The sequence below is a fragment of the Bos javanicus genome, chromosome 13 (assembly GCF_032452875.1).
Source record: "Bos javanicus breed banteng chromosome 13, ARS-OSU_banteng_1.0, whole genome shotgun sequence".
NCBI lineage: Eukaryota > Metazoa > Chordata > Mammalia > Artiodactyla > Bovidae > Bos > Bos javanicus.
The window spans coordinates 36,453,031-36,480,766 of NC_083880.1; the positions used below are offsets into that span (position 1 = coordinate 36,453,031).

Here is a 27,736-nt window from a genome sequence, read left to right on the forward strand (position 1 = left end):
TCACCTTCTTACATACTGTATAATTTACTTAACTTTTGTTTATTATTTGCCTTCCCCCTAGAATGTTATCTGGGCTTCCCAGGTGGCGCAGTGGTAAAGAATCCGCCTGCCAGTGCAGGAGACTCAAGAGATGAGAGTTCGATCTCTGGGTCAGGAAGTTCTCCTGGAGAGGGAAATGGCAACCTGCTCCAATATCCTTGCCTGGAGAATTCCATGGACAGAGGAGCTTGGGTTGCTAAAGTCCATGGGGTCACAAAGAGTTGGACACGACTGAGTGACTGTCACACACACGAAATGTTATCTAGGGCTCTTTGCTGATCTATCCAGACACCTTGAATAGCATCTAGCACGGAGAATGTACAGTGGTCAGTGGATGCTGATTGAATGAATGAGTGCACATCCCACCAAGTGACTGCTGGGCGTCTGCTCTCATGCCCTGTGCTTAGTCACTCAGTCCTGTCCGACTCTGTGACCCCATGGACTGTATTCCACTAGGCACCTCTGTCCATGGGATTCTCCAGGCAAGAATACTGGAGTGGGTGGCCATGCCCTCCTCCAAGGGATCTTCCCAACCCAGGGATCGAACCCAGGTCTCCAGCATTGCAGGTGGATTCTTGAATGTCTGAGCCACCAGGGAAACCACTATCATGCCCTAAGAATGGGTATTTGTGAACTTAATTATCTCCTAAATTGATAAAAGAAAAATGATATGCTTTAACTTACAAAAATTTGTTTATTGACTGTACTGGATCTTCATTGCTGCGTGTAGGCTTTTCTCCAGTTGCGGCAAGTGGGGGCTTCTCATTGCATGTGGCTCCTCTTGTTGCAGAGCACAGGCTTCAGGTACACAAGCTTCAGTAGTTGTGGGACATTGGCTTAGTTACTCCACGACATGTGGAAACCTCCCAGACCAGGGATTGAACCTGTGTCCCCTGTGTTGGCAGGTGGATTCTTAACCAGTGGACCACCAGTGAAATCCTGCTTTGACTTATAAGAATCATTTTATATTATTGTTTAGATTGAACATTATATACTGATTGTGAGGGGCATCTATTTCTTCTGCCACCATTTGACTGTTCATATGCTATTGCCCATTTTTTCTCTTTTACTTTCTCTTTTACTCATCTTTTATTATTCTTAATATCAATCACCTGCTTGTTGGAGATAACTTTTGGCCGTTTCTCTGTAAACTTCTTGGTTTTTTTGATGCATGAAAATTTTGTCACAAATTCTACCATAATTTTTTTCTGATTTCTAGATTCTTTGTTTTCTAAGACTAACATTTAACTCCAAGATGATAAAAATACTCTTTGAGATTGTCCTCTAGATTATATTTGAAATATTTGATCCATTTGTAATTTGGGTGTCCAGTTAGACATTTAACTTTTGAGGGATCTCTTGAAGGTTTTTGAATAGAAGCTTTATGTGATGGGTTATTCTGGGAGACATAGTTTAAGTCCTGACTGCCACTTACTGGCAAAGTGTATGTCCTCCTGTAAAATGGAGATAGGAATAGGACTTGCTGATGGGGAGAGCATTAAGTGAGGTGACCTGTAAAGCACTTTACCATAGCTCATACCACAGTATTAGGTATGGTTAATACTACTAGGAACTGCTTCTGGTAATAATTTTTACTAAGTATTATTTTGGGAAGCTTCAGGGGTTGGTGGTGGGAAGGATAGATTAAGGAAGGGGAGACAAAAGAAATAGATGTAATTTTTAGCAGCTAGTTTTATTAGGTGGGCTTCCCAGGTGGCTCAGCTGGTAAAGAATTGGCCTGCAATGCATTAGACCTGGGTTCGATCCCTGCGTGGGAAGATCCTGTGGAGGAGGGCATGGCAACCCACTCCAGTATTCTTGCCTGGAGAATCCCCATGAACGGACAAGCCTGGTGGGCTATAGTCCATGGGGTTGCAAAGAGTCAGACACGACTAAGCACAGCATAGCACAGTTTTAGGCAGGGTGAGAATCACTCAGGGTCTGACTATGATTATAGCAAACTTTATGTACAGTTAGAATTACTATCATATATTTTAGTAAATTGGTAAATCTTACAAAGTAATGAAATTCTAATGTAAGGATGATAATTTATAATTTTCTTTTGGTTAAAGTATTATGACTCCGGGTGAATTGTTTATTAAGCATAATTGCGTCAGTGTTATCTGCCTTCCACAATCCTTGATCAAATCTCCTGCTTCTGACTTACATACAAGATCCTGATAGAAAGCTTTACAATACTACTCTTATCTAAATATTGTGAGAAAAAAAAAAAAAGATTGAAAGACAACTTACTTAAAGTTGCTAAAGCACCAACGTATTTATGCATGAGTGCTCAGTTGTGTCCAACTCTTTGTGACCCCGTGGACTGTAGCCCACCAGGCTCCTCTATCCATGGTGTTTTCCAGGCAACAATGCTGGAGTGGATTGCCATTTGGTCCTCTGGGGTCCTTCCTGACCCAGAGATTGAACTCTGTCTCTTGTGTCTCCTGCGTTGGCAGGCAGATTCTTTACCACTGTGCCACCTGAGAAGCCAGTGGTTAAGAGTCCAAAATTTTTTTATCTGTAGGTAAAACAGTGAGCCTTTCCAGGTGGTGCTAGTGGCGAAGAATCTGCCTGCCGATGCAGAAAATGCGTCGGGTTTGATCCCTGGGTTGGAAAGATCCCCTGGAGTAGGAAATGACACCCCGCTGCAGCATTGTTGCCTGGGAAGTTCGATGGGCAGAGGAGCCCCAGCAGGCTACAGTCCATGGGGCCACAGAAGCACTACAGCTGGCCCTCTGTCCTTTGTTTTACCAGGCTTCAGAGGCATCAAGATCATGCTCTGAGCATAGATTGTTGAGAGAGAACAGGCATGTACAGTTGACCCTTGAACAACATGGACCTGAACCGTGCAGGTCCACTTATATGCAGAGTTTTTCAATAAATATGGTACTGTGTAGTCAGCATGAGGTTGCATCTGTTCTTGTGGACGGCAGATGTAGAGGGCAACTGTGGTGCTTGATCTTCTGTGGGTCCTCTGGATACCAAGGGACGACTGTGAGTGGTGTTTTGTTGTTTTTTTTTATTCATCTTTAAAGAAAATGACTAGTATTTCTCCCTGCAATGCAGCAAAGCTCAGAGAAGTCAGCGCATGTAGCTCCAATCAGGTACCTAAGTCAGTAACGTGGTGGTCCACACGTGTGCTGGCTTAATGAACTGCCTGGTGGAGTGGGCAGTTTATACTGTACGGAAAGCATTCTCCGTAGGATGTTATTCTTCATGATGTCAGACAGCCAGCATTTGTCATCTCACCTTCCTCTGGAAAGGGGAGAAGAGGTTACTACTGAGCTCGTAGATAGCACGCTTCAGTACCAACTCAGAGATCTTTCGAGCATCTTTGCGTCTCTGCAATTGGCTCCTATTACTGTGAATACCTTCCTTACCCCAGTTAGACTCACCCTCCTGGGCTTTTCTTCCTTTCGGGCCCCAGCCCACGGCCTGCCAGCTTCATTCTGACCCCACTGATGGCTCTCTGCTTAAAATTGCTGTAATAATTATTATATATATATTAATCAGGTGACCCTCAACCTATTTTAGTTTTGCTCTGATTGACTTCTTTTTCTCAGCATATAAAATGCACTCATTTAAAAGTATCTTTTTTCTGTTGGAATATTTTTATGAAATAAGTTTATTGAAACCCTTCACAGGTATCCTGGACAGTGTCCTGTGTTGTATGTGCCCAAATATAAGGTGAGTTTTTTCCCTCCATAAAATGATCTCTTGGAGAAGAGAGAGCTGGCTTATAGTCAGATCCGTACAAAATCTCTTACAGAGAACTTTCTCTGTTTATTCACGTGCACAAAAGCGTGTGGAATGGGGAAACTGAAAGTATTCACATATAACGAAATTCATAATTTTAGAAATTATTGAGAGTTCCTTTGACAGAATTTTATTTTTTTTTTAAAGGAGACAAAGTTTAAACTAGATTTAATTATCCCTTGAAGAAGGGTTAAAAACCTCACATTTGCAATTGATAGAATTTTAAAGAGTAGGTAAGTAGGTTTGTTGATGAAAAACCAATCAGCTTTACCCAGATTCTCAGAGACAGCATATCATATTCAAAACAGTGTTGCATCTCAACTGACCTGGAAGTGAAAACAATCTATTCTAATTCTCAAGTGGCACTTATGATGAGGAAGAATCTCACTCTGAAGAATTCAAATGGTCGTGTGAAATGTGCAAATGGGACAAAAACACTATCTACATTAATGTATTTTCAGATCAGATCAGATCAGTCGCTCAGTCGTGTCTGACTCTTTGTGACCCCATGAATCGCAGCACGCCAGGCCTCCCTGTCCATCACCAACTCCCGGAGTTCACTGAGACTCACGTCCATCGAGTCAGTGATGCCATCCAGCCATCTCATCCTCTGTCGTCCCCTTCTCCTCTTGCCCCCAATCCCTCCCAGCATCAGAGTCTTTTCCAATGAGTCAGTTCTTCGCATGAGGTGGCCAAAGTACTGGAGTTTCAGCTTTAGCATCATTCCTTCCAAAGAAATCCCAGGGCTGATCTTCAGAATGGACTGGTTGGATCTCCTTACAGTCCAAGGGACTCTCAGGAGTCTTCTCCAACACCACAGTTCAAAAGCATCAATTCTTCAGCGCTCAGCCTTCTTCACAGTCCAATTCTCATATCCAATATACCTGAATGGTCTAGTGGTTTTCCCTACTTTCTTCAATTTAAGTCTGAATTTGGCAATAAGGAGTTCATGGTCTGAGCCACAGTCAGCTCCTGGTCTTGTTTTTGCTGACTGTATAGAGCTTCTCCATCTTTGGCTGCAAAGAATATAATCAATCTGATTTCGGTGTTGACTATCTGGTGATGTCCATGTATAGAGTCTTCTCTTGTGGTGTTGGAATAGGGTGTTTGTTATGACCAGTGCATTTTCTTGGCAAAACTCTATTAGCCGTCGGTCGCCCTGCTTCATTCCGTATTCCAAGGCCAAATTTGCCTGTGACTCCAGGTGTTTCTTGACTTCCTACTTTTGCATTCCAGTTCCCTATAATGAAAAGGACATCTTTTATGGGTGTTAGTTCTAAAAGGTCTTGTAGGTCTTCATAGAACCGTTCAACTTCAGCTTCTTCTTCTTCTAATGTATTTTACTTCATAGGTAATTCACAGTGTTTCTAACTAAATTGCAATTTAAATATTAGAGGCGATCATGAACATCTTAGTAACATCAGTGACATTTGTTTGTGTCGTCAGCTGCCTGAACATCTATTTATTTTGCTTGGAAGAGAAAATGTTTCAGATCTTAACTTGGGCAAATAGATTGTTATATTTAGGATTGAAAGATGCTTGCTCATATATGGACTGCATTCTGTGTCATCCAAGATTTTGAGCTCTCTGGGGAGAGATAGCACTACATTATGTGCTTAGTTCTGTGCCCGGGGCTCTGACTCTGAGAGCTCATAACACGCTGATTCTTGGGAATGGAGCCTTCATGGTCCCAGCTCAGGTGTTCTTCCTGCCAAAAGGTTTCTTGATGTTGTCTTCCTCCCCCTGGAGGAACTGACCACTTCCCCTGCCTCTGCCCCACAGTCTAACTCGGTCCTGCACATAACTTTGTTGTAGACGCCTGTGGACGGAAATCACGTCCGATTTGTCTTAGACCTGCAGAGCTGTGGGTGCTCTGGGTTCATGGGTGCCTAGATGTTCATGGAAATGAGCTTGGATGACTACAGAGGAGCACAGGTTGACTTTCATGGCCCCAGTTCTTGTTCAGGGAACAGGTGGATTTAGGAAAAAGTTTTAAAGACACACATTGCTTTCTCAACTCTTGTTTTGGCTCTCTGAATTTCAAGGACCATTGTGTTTCATAGTATTCTTCATGACTGGGACTCAAGAAACTGAGTATAGGACTCCTTTAAAGCACACGGAAGTACACAGACCCAGTTTTAGACATGGACTTGAGGTGTCTGCTGGGCCTGGGTCGCTGGTTTGAGTGGAAGTGCTTGTCCTTGTTGCTGCATTGACACTGCATGCAGCTAGCAATGCTCTGCACCTGGCAGCTCTCTTTACCATCTTTTGAATTTCTCATTGGCATGGTCCTGTCTCTCTGGCTTTGTTTTGTGGTACAAGGTATGGATACCAGGGGCTTCCCTGGTGACTCAGGGAATCCATCTACAATGCAGGAGACCCTGGTTCAATCCCCGGGTTGGAAAGATCCCCTGGAGAGGGAGTAGGATAGTCACTCCAGCATTCATGAGCTTCCCTGATGGCTCAGACAGTAAATAATCTGCTCGCAATGCGGGAGACCTGGCTCTGATCCCTGGGTTGGGAAGATCCCCTGGAGGAGGGCATAGCGACCCACTCCAGTATCCTTGCCTGGAGAGTCCCCATGGATAGAGGTGCCTGTTGGGCTACAGTCCATAGGGTCGCAAGGAGTCAGACATGACTGAGTGACTAAGCACAGCACGCAGGATCGGGGAGATGAAGAGGAGTGATGTTGTTGTGCTCTAGTGGACCATGCAAGTTAGGATTGCACAGAGCTAGAGAAGCACAGAAAACTCAGGCTTCTGTGCTTTGACTAACAAAGAAGTTGTTATTATTTTAATAACTGAGCCTGACACGGATTATTCCCACAAAAAGCAAAGGAGTATGTAGGCAAGGTGAACAATTTCCATGTCTAGAAGACCAGAGTGGTTTCATTTCTGAGTATGGTGTTTTGTCCGATTGGCACCTACCGCTAAGCTGGGTGTCTACTTAGAAACGTTGCACTGAGATTTTCCTTGTTAGGAAACGAACTGAGGAAAGATGGATATTGTTATTTTTAACCAATGCCTGCAAATTGTGAATTGTTCGCTGAATCCTTACAGCAACTGTATTTACCACAATTTCTTCTTTTGTTTCAGCTTTATTTTGAGATAATTATAGAGTCACATGTTGTAGGAAATAACACAGAGAAATCCTGTGTACTTTCACCAGTTCCCCTGTGGTAACGTTATTCATGACTGTGGTGGTGTGTCACAGCTGGGAGAGCGTCATCCACACGAGTAGGTGACCTTTGTCAGATTTCCCTGGTTTTACATGTGCTTATGCATGTGTGTGTATTTATTTAGTTCTATGCAATTTTCACAGTAATCCAAGTCTATGCCCCAACCAGTAACGCTCAAAAAGCTGAAGTTGAACGGTTCTATGAAGACCTACAAGACCTTTTAGAACTAACACCCAAAAAAGATGTCCTTTTCATTATAGGGGACTGGAATGCAAAAGTAGGAAGTCAAGAAACACCTGGAGTCACAGGCAAATTTGGCCTTGGAATACGGAATGAAGCAGGGTGACAGCTAATAGAGTTTTGCCAAGAAAATGCACTGGTCATAACAAACACCCTCTTCCAACAACACAAGAGAAGACTCTACACATGGACATCGCCAGATGGTCAACACTGAAATCAGATTGATTATATTCTTTGCAGCCAAAGATGGAGAAACTCTATACAGTCAACAAAAACAAGCCCAGGACTGACTGTGCCTCAGATCATAAACTCCTTATTACCAAATTCAGACTTAAATTGAAGAAAGTAGGGAAAACCACTAGACCATTCAGGTATGACCTAAATCAAATCCCTTATGATTATACAGTGGAAGTGAGAAATAGATTTAAGGGCCTAGATTTGATAGATAGAGTGCCTGATGAACTATGGAATGAGGTTCATGACATTGTACAGGAGACAGGGATCAAGACCATCCCCATGGAAAAGAAATGCAAAAAAGCAAAATGGCTGTCTGGGGAGGCCTTACAAATAGCTGTGAAAAGAAGAGAAGTGAAAAGCAAAGGAGAAAAGGAAAGATATAAGCATTTGAATGCAGAGTTCCAAAGAATAGCAAGAAGACATAAGAAAGCCTTCCTCAGCGATCAATGCAAAGAAATAGAGGAAAACAACAGAATGGGAAAGACTAGAGATCTCTTCAAGAAAATTAGAGATACCAAGGGAACATTTCATGCAAGGATGGGCTCGATAAAGGACAGAAATGGAATGGACCTAACAGAAGCAGAAGATATTAAGAAGAGGTGGCAAGAATACACAGAAGAACTGTACAAAAAAGATCTTCATGACCCAGATAATCACGATGGTGTGATCACTGACCTAGAGCCAGACATCCTGGAATGTGAAGGCAAGTGGGCCTTAGAAAGCATCACTACGAACAAAGCTAGTGGAGGTGATGGAATTCCAGTTGAGCTATTCCAAATCCTGAAAGATGATGCTGTGAAAGTGCTGCACTCAATATGCCAGCAAATTTGGAAAACTCAGCAGTGGCCACAGGACTGGAAGAGGTCAGTTTTCATTCCAATCCCAAAGAAAGGCAATGCCAAAGAATGCTCAAACTACCGCACAATTGCACTCATCTCACATGCTAGTAAAGTAATGCTCAAAATTCTCCAAGCCAGGCTTCAGCAATATGTGAACCGTGAACTTCCAGATGTTCAAGCTGGTTTTAGAAAAGGCAGAGGAACCAGAGATCAAATTGTCAACATCCTCTGGATCATGGAAAAAGGAAGAGTTCCAGAAAAACATCTATTTCTGCTTTATTGACTATGCCAAAGCCTTTGACTGTGTGGATCACAATAAACTGGAAAATTCTTCAAGAGATGGGAATACCAGACCACCTGATCTGCCTCTTGAGAAATCTGTATGCAGGTCAGGAAGCAACAGTTAGAACTGGACATGCAACAACAGACTGGTTCCAAATAGGAAAAGGAGTACGCCAAGGCTGTATATTGTCACCCTGCTTATTTAACTTATATGCAGAGTACATCATGAGAAACGCTGGGCTGGAGGAAGCACAAGCTGGAATCAAGATTGCTGGGAGAAATATCAATAACCTCAGATATGCAGATGACACCACCCTTATGGCAGAAAGTGAAGAGGAACTAAAAAGCCTCTTGATGAAAGTGAAAGTGGAGAGTGGAAAAGTTGGCTTAAAGCTCAACATTCAGAAAACGAAGATCATGGCATCTGGTCCCATCATTTCATGGGAAATAGATGGAGAAACAGTGGAAACAGTGTCAGACTTTACTTTTTTGGGCTCCAAAATCACTGCAGATGCTGATTGCAGCCATGAAATTAAAAGACGCTTACTCCTTGGAAGGAAAATTATGACCAACGTAGATAGCATATTCAAAAGCAGAGACATTACTTTGCCAACAAAGGTTGGTCTAGTCAAGGCTATGGTTTTTCCTGTGGTCATGTATGGATGTGAGAATTGGACTGTGAAGAAAGCTGAGCACCAAAGAATTGATGCTTTTGAACTGTGGTGTTGGAGAAGACTCTTGAGACTCCCTTGGACTGCAAGGAGATCCAACCAGTCCATTCTGAAGGAGATCAGCCCTGGGATTTCTTTGGAAGGAATGATGCTGAAGTTGAAGCTCCAGTACTTTGGCCACCTCATGCGAAGAGTTGACTCATTGGAAAAGACTCTGATGCTGGGAGGGATTGGGGGCAGGAGGAGAAAGGGACGACAGAGGATGAGATGGCTGGATGGCATCAGTGACTCGATGGACGTGAGTCTGAGTGAACTCTGGGAGTTGGTGATGGACAGGGAGGCCTGGCGTGCTGCGATTCATGGGGTCGCAAAGAGTCGGACATGACTGAGCAATTGAACTGATGCAGTTTTACCACATGTGTAGATTATCATTTCTTTTTCAACACGTGAGGGTAACAAGGCTTATATAAGTTATGTGAAATCCTTAAAATGGAGACCTGAGGTTTGCATCTAGGACTGTTTGATTCAGAGTTTTGCTTTTTTTTTTAGTAATAATAATGATGGATAACAGTCGTAATCAGTAATACAATGGCTGAAACTTGCATTACACATGAAACATCAAGTATTTACCACGTGCCAGGACTGTTAAAGTGTATGAACTCATTTAATCCCCGCAAGAACTGTACCATATAAATTATATCACAGTTGAATTTGTATTGTTCAGCTCTAATCATATTACTAAGAAATAGGTAATCATTTTTACTACTCCTGAAATCGGTAATAGAATAGTGAAATTCTACCTTCTTTTTACATAATTTCATAGTTTGAACCTCTGACCTTAACTGCTGATCTTGGTGGTTCTGTGTGTGTGTGTATGTATTTGTATAAACTGAGACCTGTACATTGACTTAGGTTGAGATACCTTAAAAATATTTTTACTGAATTGTAAATAAGTGCTAGTTTAGGAAGGGTGCCAGGTTTTTATGGGAACAAATATAAACCACCAATACTTAAGAATGTAATTGGGAGAAGGTTTTATTTATTTACTTTTCCCTAGAGTATTTTAGATCTTTGTGGCCAAATACAGCCCCAGGAATGTTTCAATTTAATCGAATCTCAAGTTACATATCTCACTTCCAAAGTTTTACCAAATGCAATTGGTTGTGAGTTAATCACGTTATCAGAATATTATAACGCTTTAGGAAGATAACAGCTACACTGATCAGAAGGCCATAATTTACAAGTCTTTGCTGGTGGAATATCTTGTAAAGCTGTCTCTCTGATGAACAGCAGCACTTATTCAGACCAGAAATAACAACAGTCCCATGTGCTAGTAAATCCCAGGAGGTCTCGGTGTTTTTGTAGACAGCAGACAGAAATAAAAGGAATTTTGTCCTTTTTACCTCATGTAATCCCGCTGGAAAATGAAACATGTGCTCTGAGTTGATACTGACTTCTGCCAGGTCACCTCCCTGAAGAGTCCGGGCAAGCACTGTTGCAACAGTTCTTGGACAGGAGTCTGCCGGCCCCTGAACGCGATGGATGGTCTGCACAGCCCGCTCCCGGGACACTGTGCTACTGTCTGCTCGAGGGAGCTTCCAGCGAGAACATGCGTGACCTGCATCTGTTGCCTTGACTCTTCCCAAGGGCATCACATACCTTCAAATTAGAGTTGCATTTAGGCTAAGTGCTGCAGAGTTTGTTGTTAAAAAGAGGGTGACTACAAAGAATGCCACACCAAGTACGGTTTCTTCTGGCTTTTTAGAACTTGACTTTGGACGTTCGATAATGCAAATGTTTTTGAAGCTATATATTATTAGGAACTGTTTGGAAACCACAAAACCTTTTTAATGGACCACGCTATCAATTTTCTGCTCTTCTAAAGAAGTTTTTCCTATTCATGACTCACTTCACTCTGGCTAACGTCGAGGGAAATGTAATAACGATTAAGGGAAGGAATGTATGCGTTTTCTTCTTTTCGATTTTTTTTTTTTTTGAAAGCTTGTACATATTTTTTTTTGTTTCGGGTTATGTAAACTTGGAGGACTGTAAAATGTTGACCACTGCAGGAGGTAAAAGCAGGCCTGCTATACATACATCTTTAGAATTTAAAAATCCAAAAGCTTCCTTTGTTTCTTTGGAGAAGAGTTTTGCTTGATGGCCCAGAATACAGATCCAGTAAAAACGACATGTTCCAGCCGTCAATTACACACACCTTAAGCGAAATTAATGAGATCACTCTGAGATTACACTTTGTGTTTTATTTTCGTTTTATAGGTCTGTATGAGCTGTTGGTGGCTCTGCCAGCCCAGCTGCAGCCACATGTGGACAGCCAGGAAGACCTGACCTTCCTCTGGGATGTGTTTGGTGAAAAAAGCCTGCATTCACTAGTCAAGGTAAACCATGCTGATGTCAGATTTTTCTTTGCGGAAAAACATATGGAAAAATATTTTGAGCGCCATCCAGTAAAGCAGAGATCAAATTATTGCCCTCCAAAAACAAAACAGCCTTGTTCCATTTCACTGACAGGCGTGGAAGTTGTTAAAAAAGATTCTACCAAAAATACATAGATGATTTCACTTAATGGTGGCGACCTGGCCGTGCATACTAATAGAGCAAGCCTGCGCCTGCCCTTGTTTAGAAAAAGAATGTGAAATCGTCGCAAGAAGGTTTAGACTCCTCATGGTCAACATTCATGAGCTGGAGTTTAACTTAAATAAATAAATGTTCGCAGCAAAAATTAGAAGGAATATATTTTCTGAGGTTAAGGATGGCAGCTGTTCAGTAGCCACATTAATTTAAAATAATTTCCTCTAACAAAGTCAAATGAAATTCTAGCAAGCTGTTTCTCTTCTTGGCCCAGCGCCACTGACATGGTATTTTGTGTATAAATACACTGACGCTAAATAGGAATAAAAAACAGTGTTTGGAGACCGGTTTCGCCAAGCGTCATACCCTGGAAATGATCAACCACCAGAAATCAGATCTTGCCACACAGCAGTGCTGGGAGTGATCAGAAGTCTTAAAATAGTAAAACGAGAACAAGGAACTTACTGGAAAATATGCCACTCTTGCTTCTGGAAATATGAATTGCATTTTCTCCCATTTAACTCAAGCTGAAAGGAATTTAAAGTCTTACAGAGTCTGCAGGAGACAGAAACGTATGCTTCAACAGTATCTGATCCTATACTTAATTCGGCTCCATCTGTTACGGTTGTCTGTTGTGATAAGAGGCTTTTTGACTGATGTATAGTATTTGGAAATGAGGCACCGTTGTTTCACAGGACAGGACAATTCTTACTGCATTTTTTTTTTTTTTTTGGTCAAATTTGTTGAAATTTGTGTGCTTTAAGCAGTAGCAATTCTCAAGAAATTAAAGTGTTGATCTGTGGCATTTCCCTAGCTTTACATTTAAAGAGTGCTTTATTGTGTCCGTTGTTTTTTAAATTTTTTAGTTTTTGTATTATTGCCAAGATATCTTTGTATTCTAAATAATTTTAGGTAGTTGCTCTCTTGGGATGTATTAGAAATGGTCTTGGGCTAATAATTGGTGAAGTTTATGACTTAGTGAAGCAATCATGAAAATACTCCTGTATTAAATGTTTGGAAGTTGGACAGTTATGGATTGTTTAGATTGACTTGGTTTCTTGATAGAAGGAATAAAACACATGTAAAATAGCACCATCACTTCTTAATCAGTAAACAAATATGCTCCCCAAACAATGGATGTGTATGTTGTATTTATTTATACTGTGGCTACTATCTCAGTTTCCTTGTCTATAAAATGGAAATTATATTACCTATTGACAAGATTTTTTAAATTAAACTTTTTAGTTTGTATTGGAGAATAGCCGATTAACAACGCTGTGATAGTTTCTGGGGGACAGCCAAGGGACTCAGCCACATATATACATGTATCCATTCTCCCCAAAATCCCCTCCCACCAGGCCGCCATATAATATTGACAGAGTTCCCTGTGCTCTACCGTAGGACCTTGTTGATTATCCATTTAAAATGTAGCAGTGTGTACATGTCTATCCCAAACTCCTCAACTATCCCTTTCCTCCATCCTCCTGCCCCCTGCAACCATAACTTTGTTCTCTAAGTCTGTGAGTCTGTATCTGTTTGACAAGGTTGTTTGTTGACAAAGAGTTTCAAATAAAATAGTGAAGATCTTAATTCTTTTGGTAGTTACATAGGTTAGGTGAATAAATTATTAAATTTAATTATCATAGCATGTGAAGGACTAAAAAGAATTGGCAGAGATGGTGGTTATTTTTAATATTAAAAGAATAAAACTAAAGTAAAAAATTCTTAGTTACACTAGCTGTTGAGTTTTCAGCACAAGTTGTTATTCAAAGTGTGTGTCCATAATTAAGTGGGTAGGAAGCGTAGTGTTACCAATATCTGGTTTATAAAAACAATGTAGCAAATAAATGGATGTTGCTAGTCTTTTAAATAGCATAATAACATGTGCTCTATTCCAAATGTTTTTCAGTAATTGCCATAAAATGTATTTTAAAAATGAGTTTTATTATGTAATTCCAGTATGTTCTCAGTTTCTCACTAGACGCGCCCCCCTGCTTTTCTCATGCGCAGACTCAAGGTGTCCTTTGACTGACCCATTATGTTAGTTTTCAAGTAGGAAAACCTAGGATGCCTCCAGAAGGCCGGTCTCACGGGATCAGGAGCGTAGTTTAAACAGCTGGAACAATCTGCTAACCCGTCTTCCAAGAGCCTCTCCTGCAGGGTGGAGGAGAGCAGGCTTCGGCTTCTATACATAAATCTCGGTAGAGCAAAAGGAATTTGTTTGAAAAGATTGGTTTTGTGGGCTTTGATGTTATGCTCTTTTGCCTACAGTTGACGCTGTTGGTACATGATTTAGAACTGGGTGAACGGAAAACCTGATTTTATTCTAGCCCCCAATCTTCACAGTTCTCATCTTTTGGGTAAAAAAAGAAAGTGGTTGGTAAATTGCCTCGCAGTTTTAAACAGACAACTTGCTGATCTGATGTAAAATATACTTAAGAAGAGGCAGGTTTGGTGCTGGGGTCTGCAGCAGGTATGGCATGGCACCTTAAGGTCTCAAGCCCCACTCTGAGGGGAATACTGTAGGTTGTGAGTTGTCATTGGAAGAGAACCATGATGGTCCTGTACTGTAACTGAAGATTTTTTTAAAAGAAAAATTTCTAAATAGAAAAGTTGAATAATAAAAACCATGAATATGAGATTCCAAAAAGGGGTTAAGGTTAACTCAGAAGAAAGTTGATATCGGGACTTCCCTGGCAGTCCAGTGGCTAAGACTCTGCTTTCAATGCAGGGGGCACGGGTTCAATTCCTGGTCAGGGACCTCAGATCCAACATACTGCGTGGTATGGCCAAAAAATAAAAAATAAATAAAAAAGGAAGAAAGGTGGTACCTACTGAAGACCTTGGAAATATTATATATAAGAATGGAAATATCCTATCTAATGTGAGACCAGACAAGGACATCAGTTTTCACATTATCTAGTGAAGTTGATGGGTGCACAGAGCCACATTTTGGATCCATGTTTTTGCAAATTTACAGACCCATGAAGCATATTTTTTGTGCCTGAATTTCATTTCCAAATCGTATCTCCTATCCTTGTGTTTTTTCCTTTTGAAATTCCTTTACTTACTTTAAATTTTATTTTATTCAGTTACATTGTGTGTATTTTTATAATCTGGATTGAGTTCATTTTAAGCCAATAATATGTGGCTTAAAGACTTACTTAACTGTTAATTTTAAAGAAGATTGGTAGTTCTCTTTCTTCAAGAAATTTTTGTTCTTATTTCACAATTGTGTTGGATTTCTAGGATAAGAATATAAAAATTTTAGTACCTTTTAAATAGCTGCCTGTGTTTTTTTCCCCCTGCCTTTTCAAATAGTTGCATATTTGTATGGGGCAGGAGAAAAAAAGGTAGCAATCTGAATTTTATTCTTTTGGAGATTCTGAAGGATTTCAACAAAACACAACTCTTATTTCCAAGGAAAATTTCCTGTTCTGATTGCATTGTTGTGTGTATTTGTGTGATTTCAGTCTTGAGGGAGTCATGGTGAAACTCAACCAGACGCTGATAACTTTTAGTTACGTAGTTTTAAATTCTGATGCTTGACTTTTGTTCTTGCTGTCTTTGTTGAGGTCTCACTCTGTGCCAGACACTATGTAGGACACCGGGGATAATTTCTAATAGAGCAAGTTTAGCCCTTGTTTTATAGGGTCTTCAACCCCCCAGAGGACATGGTGATTCGCATTCCACCATGGCCCACGGGCTCAGCTTTTTGATATGCAGAAGGTGCATCCCTCAATGCTGGCCTCAGAGAGGCACTGGAGGAGGAACTGGTATTTTAAGCTAAAACTGCATGTTGAAGAAATCTTCTCTATGCCGAGTTTGTTGAGTGTTTTTTTTTTTAATCATAAATGGATGTTGGATTTTTTTTTTTTTCAAATGATTCTTTCACATCTACTGTTTTGATCATATAGACTTTTCTTTATCCTGTTGCTATGACGGATTACTTTATTCCTTCTGAATATTGAACCAAACTTTGCATTCCTGAGAAAAATCCCACTTGGTTTTGGTATATAGTTCATGTTATCCTTGGTTGGATTTGATTTGCTAATGTTTTGCAGAGGATTTTTACATCTCTGTTCATAAGAGATACTAGTCTGTAGTTTTCCTTTCTTGTAATGTCTTTATCTGGTTTTTATAGGAGGGTAATGCTTGGCATATAGTTAGGAAGTGCACTCTCTGCTTCTGTTTTTTTTACTGGAAGAGTTTGTAGAATATTGGTAGGATTTTTTCCATAAATTCACCATTGAAACCATCTGGGCATAGTGCTAACTGTTGGGGAAGGTTATTAACTACTGATTTCTTCTAAATATTAGATCATCTATTTATTTTTGTGTGAGAGTTTTTGTCATTTGTATCTTTCAAGAAATTGGTGGAATCATGTAAGTTATCAAATTTGAGGGCATGGAATTGTTTATAATCTTTATCTTTTTAATGTCCTTGGGATCCATGATGACTCTTCTTTCATTTTTGATATTATTAGGAGTTTGTGCCTCATTTTCTTCTTTGTTAGCCTGGCTATGGGTTCATCAATTTATCTTTTCAAAGAACCAGCTTTAGGTTTCATTGATTTTTTTTTTTCCCCCTGTTTCCTGTCTCAATTCTGTTGCTTTTTGCTTGTATTTTATTCTTTCTTTCTTTTTTTCTCCTTGCTCTGTTTCCTCTAGTTTCCTAAGGTAGAAGCTTAGAAAATTGATTTTAGTTCTTTTTTTTTTTAAATGTTCAATGCCATGCTTTCCCTCTAACCACTACTTCTGCATCATTCCACAAATTTTGTTAAACCATATTTTCATTTATTGCAAAATGTTTAAAAAATTTATCTTGAAACTTCTCCCTTGGCCCATGTGTACTTTAGAATTGTTGGTTAGTTCCCAAACATGTGGAGATTTTACTGCTGTCTTTCTGTTATTGATTTCTCTTTTAACTCCATGTGACCTGAGAGCATATGCTATATGATTTCCATTTTGTTAAGGTGTATTGTGGTTCAGAATGTGGTCTGTCTTGTTCTGTGTGAGCTTGAGAAGAATGTGTATTCTGCTGTTGTTGGATGAAGTATTTGATTAAGTTGGTTGATGGTGCTGAATACTGATTTTCTGCCTGCTGGATCTGTCAATCACTGATAAAAGAGTGTTGGAGTTTTCGAGTACAAAAGTGGCTTTGTTCATTTCTCCTTGCAGTCTTATCAGTTTTGCATCATGTGTTTTGACGCTGTCTTGTTAGATGCATACACACTGAAGGTTATTATGTTTTTTCAGAGGGTTGACTCTCTTTTCATCATGTAATACCCTCCTTTATCGCTTACAGTTTACCTTGTTCTGCTCTCCACTTTGTCTGAAACTGATGTGGGTACTTCAGCTTTCTTTTGGTTAGTGTTAGCGTGGTCTATATGGAGAAGGCAATGGCACCCCACTCCAGTACTCTTGCCTGGAAAATCCCATGGGTGGAGGAGCCTGGTAGGCTGCAGTCCATGGGGTCGCTGAGGGTCAGACACGACTGAACGACTTCACTTTCACTTTTCACTTTCCTGCATTGGAGAAGGAAATGGCAACCCACTCCAGTGTTCTTGCCTGGAGAATCCCAGGTGGGCTGACGTCTATGGGGTCACACAGAGTCGGACACGACTGAAGTGACTTAGCAGCAGCAGCAGCAGCAGCCACTGATTTCTGTTCATAGCACTTGTTCTTTTTTTTTTAAATCACCCTCTCTCTCCGTACTCTGCTTTTAGGTGAACATTTTACATGATTCCATCGATTCCTTCCTAACATATCAAAGTTTTTTTAGTGCTTGCCATTATTGAGTTTGCTACATACATTAACAACTAATCTAGGTCTACTCTGAAGTAACACTGTACCTTGTCACAGGTAGTTGCAGGTATCTTATAAAGAATATTTTTAATTCCTTTTTCTACATCCTTTATCGCATTGCTGTCATTCATGTCACTTATCCATATACTATCGTCACCCAATGCATTGCTGTTACTTGAACAAAGAAAGAGTTGTCAGATCAATTAAGAGTAGGAAAAATAAAAGATTTTGTTTTACCTTTATTTACTCCTTCTCTGATGCTCTTCTTTTCTTGATGTATTTCTAGTGCCTGACCTATATCACTTTCCTTGTCTCTTAAAGAATTTCTTTTAACACTTGTTGCAAGGCAGGTCTACTGACAGCAGATTTCTTTTCAAGTTTGTGTGTTTATTTCTCCTTTACTTTCAGAGTACAGTTTCACTGGATACAGAATTCTAGAGTGGTGGCTTTTCCTTTCAACACTTGAAATATTTTACTCCAGTTTCTCCTTGCTTACATAGTTTCTGATGAGATGTCTGATGTTATTCTTGTCTTTGTCTTCTATAGGGAAGGTGTTTTTTCACTTGGAATTATTTCAGTATTTTCTCTTTATTTTTGGATCTTGCAGTTTGAATATGGTGTACCAAAGGGTAGATTATTGGTCATTTATTCTGTTGGATATTTTCTGAGCTTCCTGGGTCTATGGTTTGGTGTTTTGTCGTTAATTTTGGAGAATTCTCAGTCATTATTACTTGAAGTATTTCTTCTTTTTCTCTTTGTTACAAAAGATGTATGGAACATGTCCCACAGTTCTTGGATATGCTGTTCCTTTTTAAAAATTTCATCCCATTTCTCTTTGTGTTTCAGTTTGGGGACTTTCCATTAACATATTTTCAATCTTACTGATTCTTTCCTTGGCCTTGTCCAGTCTACTGACGAGCACATCAAAAGCATTCTTCGTTTCTGTTATGGTGTTCCTTGTTTCTAGCATTCATTTTGATTCTGTCTTAGAGTTTCCATCTCTCTGCTTACATTTTCCATCTGTTCTCGCATGTTGTCCACTTTTTCCATTAAAGCTATTAGCCTATTAATCATGCGTATTTTAAATTCCCTAGTTCATAGTTCCAACTTCTGTGTCAGAGTTGAGTCTTTTTCGGATCCTTGCTTTATCTCTTCAGACTGTGCTTTTATTGCCTTTTATTATGCTTTGTGATTTTCTATTGAAAGTTAGACATGATGTATTGGGTAATATGTACTGAGGTGATGAGACTTTACATGTGAGTTTTGGCGTTGACCTGGCTGTGTTTAATGTTTGCTGAAGCTCTCAGTACCCGAGACTCCAGTTTCCTTAATGTGTCTCTCACCCCACCACCCTCACCTTCAGCCCCACCCCCATTGCCTTTGTCTTTCCTTAAGAATGCTCTTGGAGTCTGTGTCTTTGGCTGTCTCAGTTATAACCCAGTGTTATTTTACTGGAGCCCTATTAATGATGGTGAGGTCTTGGAGAGAGAAATTGGTATATAATATTCTGATTAAATGTCAGTCCCTGGGATATGAGGACCTTCAAAAGTGTTTCTTAGCCTTTTTGTTTTCTTTCCTTTTTTCCCTTATTTGAGATGGGAAGGCCGGGAGGTGGGGATGTGGTTAAGTTTTCTTACTGCCCTTTTCCCAGGTCAAATACAGCTCTGATAAGTAAAGCCACTCTCTTGGAGGGATAGCTCAGTTGGTAAAGAATCCTCCTGCAATGCAGGAGACCCCGGTTCAATTCCTGGGTTGGGAAGATCCGCTGGAGAAGGGATAGGCTACCCACTCCAGTATTCTTGGGCTTCCTTTGTGGCTCAGCTGGTAAGGAATTCGCCTGCAATGCAGGAGACCTGGGTTCGATCCCTGGGTTGGGAAGATCTTTTGGAGAAGGGAAAGGCTACCCACTCCAGTGTTTTGGCCTGGAGAGTTCCATGGACTGTAGTCCATGGGGTTGCAAAGAGTCGGACGTGACTGAGCTACTTTCACTTTCACTCGGAGGGAGGCGGCTTCCCAGGTGGTGCTAGAGGTAAAGAACCCACCGGCCCGTGCAGGAGGCGAAGAGACATGGGTTCAGTTCCTGGGTTGGGAATATCCCCTGGAGGAGAGCATGGCAACCCACTTCAGTATTCTTGCCTGGAGAATCCTTTGGACAGAGGAGCATGGTGGGCTGCAGTCCACAGGGTCGCACAGCAACTGAAGCAACTTAGCATGTATGCATGCTTGGAGGGGAGAGAGCTCTTGGCCTTTGTATTGCAAAATGGTTACTTTTCTCCTTCCCCTGCTTGAAACACTAGGGGATTTTTCTCCTGTTTTCACCATGAGAACTTGGTAGGGCTTTTTTTTGGGGGGGCGGGTAGAGCTCTTTGAGGAAAGTGCAAGGTTCTCCTCCAAGACTGAGTCCCTCAGGCTAGTTACCTTTGCCCAGCATTAATTTGTCAAAATGACCGGTTAAGGGTTCCTGCAAGTTTCTGGCTCCAGCAGTTTCTACCCCTGCTAAGTTGATTTCAGCTATGATTTTCCCTCCTGATTTCAGGTAACAGTTTGTCTTGCAAGTTCCTTTCTCTTCACATGTCTGAGCTGAAACCAGACATCTTCCTTTGCCCTCTTTTTAATTTGGCTGTGATTTCATTATTGATTTGCAAGAGTTCTTTATTTTGGATAATTGCTTCTTACCAAATTATAATTGAAAATATTTAATTTCTCTTCTTAAAGATGTCCTGCAGTTTTATTTTTAATGAAACACATGATGTCATGGGCAGGGTAGTTGACACGTGGAAGCAAGGTATGAGGGATAACTTAGCGGCAGTTTATTTTCCATCTCCATATGAATGTGAATTCGTGACGTCTTTAATGCTTGTGAAGTTAGGTAGGATTTTAAAAGTGAAAACCTTATTCTTGAGTCTGAAAATAAGTCTTGAACAGATGCTCAGAAAGCAACCTGTGAATGAGAATGTACTTTAAAAATTTTATATCTCCAACCTGGAAACTTCAGGAAATGAAAAACCAGCTTGAAGGTAATGCTTGATCTTAATCTTCCAATAATTCCAGTTTTCTTAATCATTAGCACCATGAGACTTGCCTGGAAAGTAGTTATTTCCAGGATAATTGATATAGTCGAGCCATAAAGGAGAGAGACAGATAATTTTATTGGGTAGTGGTTTTATAATCATGCAGGCACTCCACGTTCTTCTCTTCTTTTCATCTAGAAGCAATGGAAAGCATCGTATGGGGCTGGGGAAGGTGATATTTACACGGTAGTAAATCAGCTTCAAGGCTGAAAGGCTATTTTACAAGAAGCTTGCTGGTCCCAGCTCTTTAGAAACAAATTGTGCTGTTTTGGAGGGGAGAGGGGGGGTGTGGGGTTCAGAGAGAAAGCCCAGTGGGGAGGTTATGTTACTTGCCTCTGCAATCCCATTTGCCTTGGTGGGAGGAAAAGGAAAAGGCAGTCAGACATTGCGAATGATCCCCGGCCACCTGGGCTGACGGAGGGGCGAGCTGGGTGTCAGCAGCTGGTAACGCTCCTCGGCCAATCAAAGGTAATTGTTTGGCCAGCTCTGTTGGAGGAGCCAGACGAAGTTATTTCTTACGTTATAGTTTACATTTTTTCAGGCACAGAAACATGTAAAGTCTGCTGAAGATATGAATTCCTGAGACCCTGAGTAAATTGTTGCCTTTGTAATTCACACTCTCAAAACAGAGGCCATATGTAACCCTTCTTAGAGATTTGCTCAGGACTGGGGATGGGGGGACTAAGGGGCCAGGACTGTGGGTACTTGATGGGGTTGCATCCTCCTGCTGGGTGTGTGTTTCACATCATGGAATAGCACCTTTTGAAAGTTGCTGTGAGATTTAGATATTCATTGAATATGCTTCGCTTTAGAGCAGTCATCTTAATTTGCATATATTCATAATTGACTAACAGGGAGTCTGTTTACTCCACACACACGCACGTGTTGGGTATCCTACCTGATTTAAAGAGCAGTTCATGCCCTATTACTCAGCCATAGAATGGAATGAAATTGGGTCATTTGTAGTGATCTAGATGGACTTAGAGACTCATACAGAGGGAAGTAAGGCACAAAAAGAAAAATAAATATTGTATGTTAACACATACATATGGGATCTAGAAAAATGGTACTATGAACTTATTTGCAGGGCAGAAATAGAGATGCAGACGTAGAGAACAGACTTATGGACATAGTGGGGGAAGGAGAGGGTGGGATGAATTGACAGAGTAGTATTGAAATACATACATTACCTTGTGTAAAATAGATAGCCACTGGGAAGCTGCTATATAACACAGGGGACTCGGCTCGATGCTCTGTGATGACCTAGAGGGGTATGATGGAGGGGGCATGGGAGGGAGGCTTAAGAGGGAGGGGATATATATATATACGTATATGTGTATATATATGCACACACACGTACATACAGTTGATTCACTTTGCTGTACAGCAGAAACTCAGAAACGTAACTTTGTAAAGCAATTATATTCCAATAAAATGGTAAAAAAGAAAAGAACAATGTATTCCTTAGAATGGGTAGAGGCAGGAAACCAGTAATCCTCTCACTTCCCTTGTGGAGGTGATTCCTGCTATTCTCCAATTCCAGAGAACTGGAATTTCAGTAGGAATACATGGAACTTCTCTGGATTTTCTACCTAGCAGTGGGGTCACTGGGCCAAGTTGTGCATCCCCCTTCATTAGGTTCTGCTGAGTTGTTCTGTAGGTGTGGCTGGACATACCCAGCAAGGGAATGGTTGGCTCAGGGAGTTGTATGTCTGCAGTTCTGGTGCCTGGATCGGCTCTCGTTTCCATCCCAATCCCTGGACTGTGGTGTTTTTGGAGACTTTGCCTTAAGGCAAGGGCGGGCATTTGTTCGTGTCCTGTTCCTAGGATGCTGTTGGGCCATGAGTGTGGTCTTCCTGCTCTGAATTGGTTCTCAAAGTACAGTGACTGTAGATGGTTGTGGACCCAGAGAGGAAAAGGGAGGGGCCTGTTGCTCGGGGCCCTGATGGACTATGAGGTGGCAGGGTCGCGTCGAGCTAGGTCCTCGCCTCTCTGGGCTGTGTTGGAAGGCGTGCAGGGACACACATGCTGTTCACAGAAGACTCAAGGTTGAGGTGGAATTTCGCATAACAGATTTAGAGATGCTTTCGTGGGCTGGCTTGGAGACCTAGCTGCCATTTTAAACAGTGTTTCTAGAATTGTCTTTCCTACCCCATGGACTTCAGCACGCCAGGCCTCTCTGTCCCTCACCATCTCCTGAAGTTTGCCCAAGTTCATATCCATTGCACCAATGATGCTATCCAGCCATCTTGTCCTCTGACGCCCTCTTCTCCTTCTGCCGTCAATCTTTCCCAGCATCAGGGACTTTTCCAATGAGTCCTAGATTTTTGTAGTTTCTAGCATGTGTCTCCAAATCTTAAAAAAAAAAAAAAAAAAAATAGAAGCAGAAGTAAACTTTTGGTGTAAACTCCATTTGATCTGGAGGGAGGGATTGGATAATATTCCCTGGAGTTTAGTTTGGTGCGTCAGGCACTCAGCTCATAATCATTAAGTGAATGAGTGGGTTCCCTATGTGGCTCAACAGGTAATTTCTAGAGGGAGGAATCTTGGAAGCTCCAGGGACAGCTTTGATTATTCAGATTACCTTTGGACTTTTGTCTGCCTCTTTTTTTCTTTTTTCTCTCATTCTTGCAGTCATTTCATTCTCCTTGTGTTCATCTAGCTGCCTTGTGAGCAGTGCATGAATCATGGACTTTTGGGGATACTGAGGAGTGTTCCGTGTTCCACTCTTGTCCGTCATGTGGACACATGTCTGCAGTAGTGGCTCAGAGCTGGGACGCTGGAGCCACATTGCTGGGTCTCAGATCCTGGCTGTGCCAAGAACGTGTACCGACAGTAACAGTCATAGTGTTTTACTTCAGAGTGTCTCGTTTTCCTTACGTATTAAGTGGAGACAGTAGTAGTTGTGAGGACTGAACGAATGAATATATGAAACACGCTTTAAATGGTCTGGTACATAAGTCGCTGTGGTGGTTATCATCTTAAACCTCCCGCATTTCTTTCTTTTTGCTATGTGCAGTGCTTATCCCAGAATTTACACTATTTTCTTTTCACCATCCCTTTGGCTACAGTTCTGTGTTTTTCACGATGATGTTGTCTTGCCTTAATAAACTTTTGTTCTTGCCTTTTTACTTCCTTGCTCTCATTCTGTGAAATTGCAGTGGAAATTAATATAGTCTATGATTTGAAATTCTTGAAAAAGTTCTTGAGTTGGCTAGATATGTTTTCTAACTTTTCCTTCACTTTAAAAATGTCATACAATATTTGGGGCATGAGAAAAGGCAGAACCGCAGCTTGAATACCCGCATATTCACCGCACAGCTTAAGAAAGAAAACACTGCAGATTCGGTTGAAGCCTGAATGTCCCTCTTGTTTCTGTTTTTTTCCTCACCTGCCAGAAGTCACCTTATCTTGAATTTCTCTTCCGGAAAAATACAAAATATTACTTTGTGTGTTTGAAAACTTTTTAGAATGATAGTCAACAACTTTCTTTTTTTGTTGTTGTTTAACATTTTGCTATATATTTTGAGATGTATTTATGGTGATACAGATAACTCTGATTCAGTAATTTCCATGGCTATATGGCATTCTTTGACTTAATTACAAATTGTTTATTCTCCTGGTGATGGCTGCTTACGTTGAAAGGTGTCCTTCACATTCAAGATGCCTTCACTTGGAAACCAGTGTTGTCTCCACATCACTTTGAGCAAAGAGTGAACTTGGGCAAACATCGGGAGAGGGTGAGGGACAGGAAGAGTTGCAAAGAGCAGGACACAAGTGGGCGACTGAACTGCAAAGAGTCCTCTGGTGCAGACAGGAGATGCTGCTCCTCTTAGAGTGGGTGCATCTCACACTTTTTTAGGTATTACCAGGTTGCTCTTCTAAGCTTGTTTCCTGTTACAGTCCCACCAGCAGAAGGAGAGTCTCCATTGCTTTATGTCTGTATTAACGTTTGGAATTAATTTTTGCCAACAGGGTCAATTTGAAATATTGTCCGCTTATTTTAGTTTCTACTCATCTGAATACTAGAGATTGAGCTATTCCAGTTTCCTTTCTATGCCTTTTTATATATCTTTTGCCTGTTGTTTCTCTTTTGTTATGTGTCTTCATCTGGTTGATTTGTGGGAACTACTTCATATATCTGATACTGGATCTCTGTTTGTATGTGTTGTATCTTCTGATCTGTGTTCCGCTCACTTTTTATGATAGTTTATTGCATCCAAGCATACATTTGCACAGATTCTATTTGTCTTAAATGCAGAAGACAGAAGCATCTTGGACAGACCCACCATCCAGTACAAAATCCTTAGCTCGTGGGTTTGGAGAACATGCAGCAGGGTGTGAGGTGCATAGCCTTCGCCCAAGACTGAGGTTTGAGTTATTTTTAAATGCTGATTCTGTGGCTGTTTGCACTGATCTAATATTGTAAGCATCTATGTGACGTATTTTGGCACCTACTGTAGTTATGGGTATGGTGTTCCTTGAAGCCAGTCCTTTCTGGCAGGAGCTGTGTATAATCCATCCTTGCATATTCCACGTGGCTTACAGGTGATGTAGGTGTTGGGGGGAGGGTTGCTGTTGAGAGGGACTGGACACCTTCCCTTCCAGGCTCCATCTTGCCCAGTTTGGTTTCCATTTATTTTACAAATACTCAAGTACCCGCTGAGGGCATAGTGACTTTTGCTCACATTCCATTGAGTTTGTTTATTGCAATACTAAGGTCCTTCATAAATAACTGTTAGTGTAGTTTGTTTTTTAAATCACTTTCAATTAGAATTCAAGTTGTGTAAGTTGTGTCATCTTTATTACAGATAGATGACAGTAAAGATTTTAATCCACCTGTTTTAAAATGAAAGGTGCTGTTAATGTTTTTTTTATATGTCAGTACAGATAGTAGGAATGAGAGGTGTTCTTTAGGAATGAGAGGTGTTCTTTGGGGGTCATGATTGGGATATTGTGTACGGATGATTTTATTTTTCTTTCCATCTTCACATAAAATATTTAGAAAATCTTTAACATTTTCAAATGAAGTACTTTCAGAGGTTTCAAAATGTTGTTTAAAATGCTCTTATTAGAATTTTTAAAACCAAGACTTTAATGCAATTTTATTATTAAAAAAACCCTCAAAGTGAAATCATAGGCTTTTGTGTATATAAAATGCAATGAATTAATTTTAAATGATTTCACACTGAGTCACAGAAACATCCATCCTGCCATCTCTCCGTTGGTAATACTATTTGCAGACACATGTGAAGTCACGTTGGCTGTGTCCCTTGATGTGGGCGAAAGACTTGTGGAGTCAATAAAATGTGAGTGGATGTGAGATGTGACTGCAGCCAGGAGCCCCGAGGAGCCGGGCCATGGTTGCCTCATCTCTGGCCATTGCTGGTTATCGGGGGTATGAGATACTGGGGTGCCCTCCACTTGGCCTGGCAGGTGGCGTGTGAGCAGAGTCCCCAGGACTTGCAGTGTTAACGGGACCACAGGCCTCACTGTGAGAAGCCGCTAAGACTCGGGGGGTGGTTATCACCACAGGTTACCCCACTCAGACCCAACAGGGGCCTTTGCTGTGTGGTGTTTCTCTATTTTTCATGTTCAGCTGGGTGATGTAGTGGTGAAGATAAATGCATGTTCACAGTGCAGGCTTTGCTTGAAGCTTATTCCTTTAAGTGGTTGCTATTGATCTGACAGTCGTGCTATAAAAAGTTAGTGTTTGCAGGGCAGAAACAGACACAGACATAGAGAACAGATGTGTGGACGTGGGGCATGGTGGGTTGAATTGGGAGATTAGCAATGACATGTACATACGCTACCATATGTAGCTTTCCACAGCTAGTGGAAAGCTGCTGTGTAGCCCAGGGGCTCAGCCCGGTGCTCTGTGATAACCTAGAGGTCAGGGATGGGTCGGTGGGAGGGAGGCTCAGGAGGGAGGGGGATATATGAATATGTATGGCTGATTCACTTTGTTGTACAGTGGAAACTAACACAGCATTGTAAAGCAATTGTACTCCAATAAAAATTTTTATACGGAAATGCAAAAAGAAAATCGTTAAAAGGGTAAATATTATGCATGTTTTACCACAGTAAAGAAGATGCATTAAAAAGTTAAGAGTTTGTTTTCTTGTCAAAACTTAGTAATATTTTTTTTCTTGATACGCATGCATCTCCCTCCTAACTGCTATGGCAAGGCTTGAGGAAAGGAGACGTGCGTTTTACAGTTTCACTGGTTTTTTGTGATGTTCCCAGTACAGTAGCGGAGAAGGCAATGGCACCCCACTCCAGTACTCCTGCCTGGAAAATCCCATGGACGGAGGAGCCTGGAAGGCTGCAGTCCATGGGGTCGCTGGGGGTCGGACACGACTGAGCGACTTCACTTTCACTTTTCACTTTCATGCATTGGAGAAGGAAATGGCAACCCACTCCAGTGTTCTTGCCTGGAGCATCCCAGGGAAGGGGGAGCCTGGTGGGCTGCCGTCTATGGGGTCGCACAGTGTCGGACACGACTGTAGTGACTTAGCAGCAGTAGCTGTGCAGTAGGGTGTGCTGGCCTGGGTCATCCATCTCTAACTTCATATTCTTTCTCATCATGACTACATCTATGTTGTTCTCACAGTTCCTTGTTTTCTTACTAAATTTCATGAGATTGTTTTGGGTTAACAAGAGGACTTTGAAGATCAAAATATAAAATATATGTGTAATAAAATATAAAATATGTATGTTCTGATAAAGACCTTTCCTAATTAAAAAATGGCCTTTAATATATCCAGTCATGGATTTTGCGTGCAATTAGTGTTTCAATAGTGCCTTCCTTTTCTTTTATACCTTGGTAGAATAGCAGCTGTAAGTGCTTTTTTCCCTTATTTTCATTTCTGTGTTTAGTTCAGTTAGAAGCCAAATGAAACAGTGTTAACTGTCAACTTTAAAAATATGCTGTATTTATACATTTCATTTGTTAAAGTTGGAATGTTCTAGATTATGCAAGTGATAAAAACTTGATTTTCACTACGTGATAAAGTTGACTTAC

At 41.0% G+C, this 27,736-nt stretch overlaps 1 protein-coding gene and 1 long non-coding RNA gene across 3 annotated transcripts in view; one reads left to right on the forward strand and one right to left on the reverse strand.

Moving 5' to 3' along the window:
* Window positions 1-27,736, forward strand: part of MPP7 (MAGUK p55 scaffold protein 7) — a 225,267-nt gene that overhangs the window by 83,685 nt on the left and 113,846 nt on the right. The window contains exon 3 of the mRNA XM_061436267.1: window positions 11,523-11,641. Within this exon, the coding sequence (XP_061292251.1) occupies window positions 11,523-11,641 (119 nt within the window). The remainder of the gene's footprint in view (window positions 1-11,522; window positions 11,642-27,736) is intronic.
* LOC133259148 (uncharacterized) overlaps window positions 16,534-27,736 on the reverse strand; it is a 184,644-nt gene continuing 173,441 nt past the window's right edge. Inside the window, exons 3-4 of one of the 2 annotated variants that reach the window (XR_009740286.1) lie at window positions 21,903-23,067; window positions 16,534-21,198 (exon numbers count right to left, since the gene is read on the reverse strand). This is a non-coding gene — a long non-coding RNA (uncharacterized LOC133259148). Of the gene's footprint in view, window positions 23,068-27,736 lie in introns of both variants that reach the window. The other variant, XR_009740282.1, reaches the window with a different exon arrangement.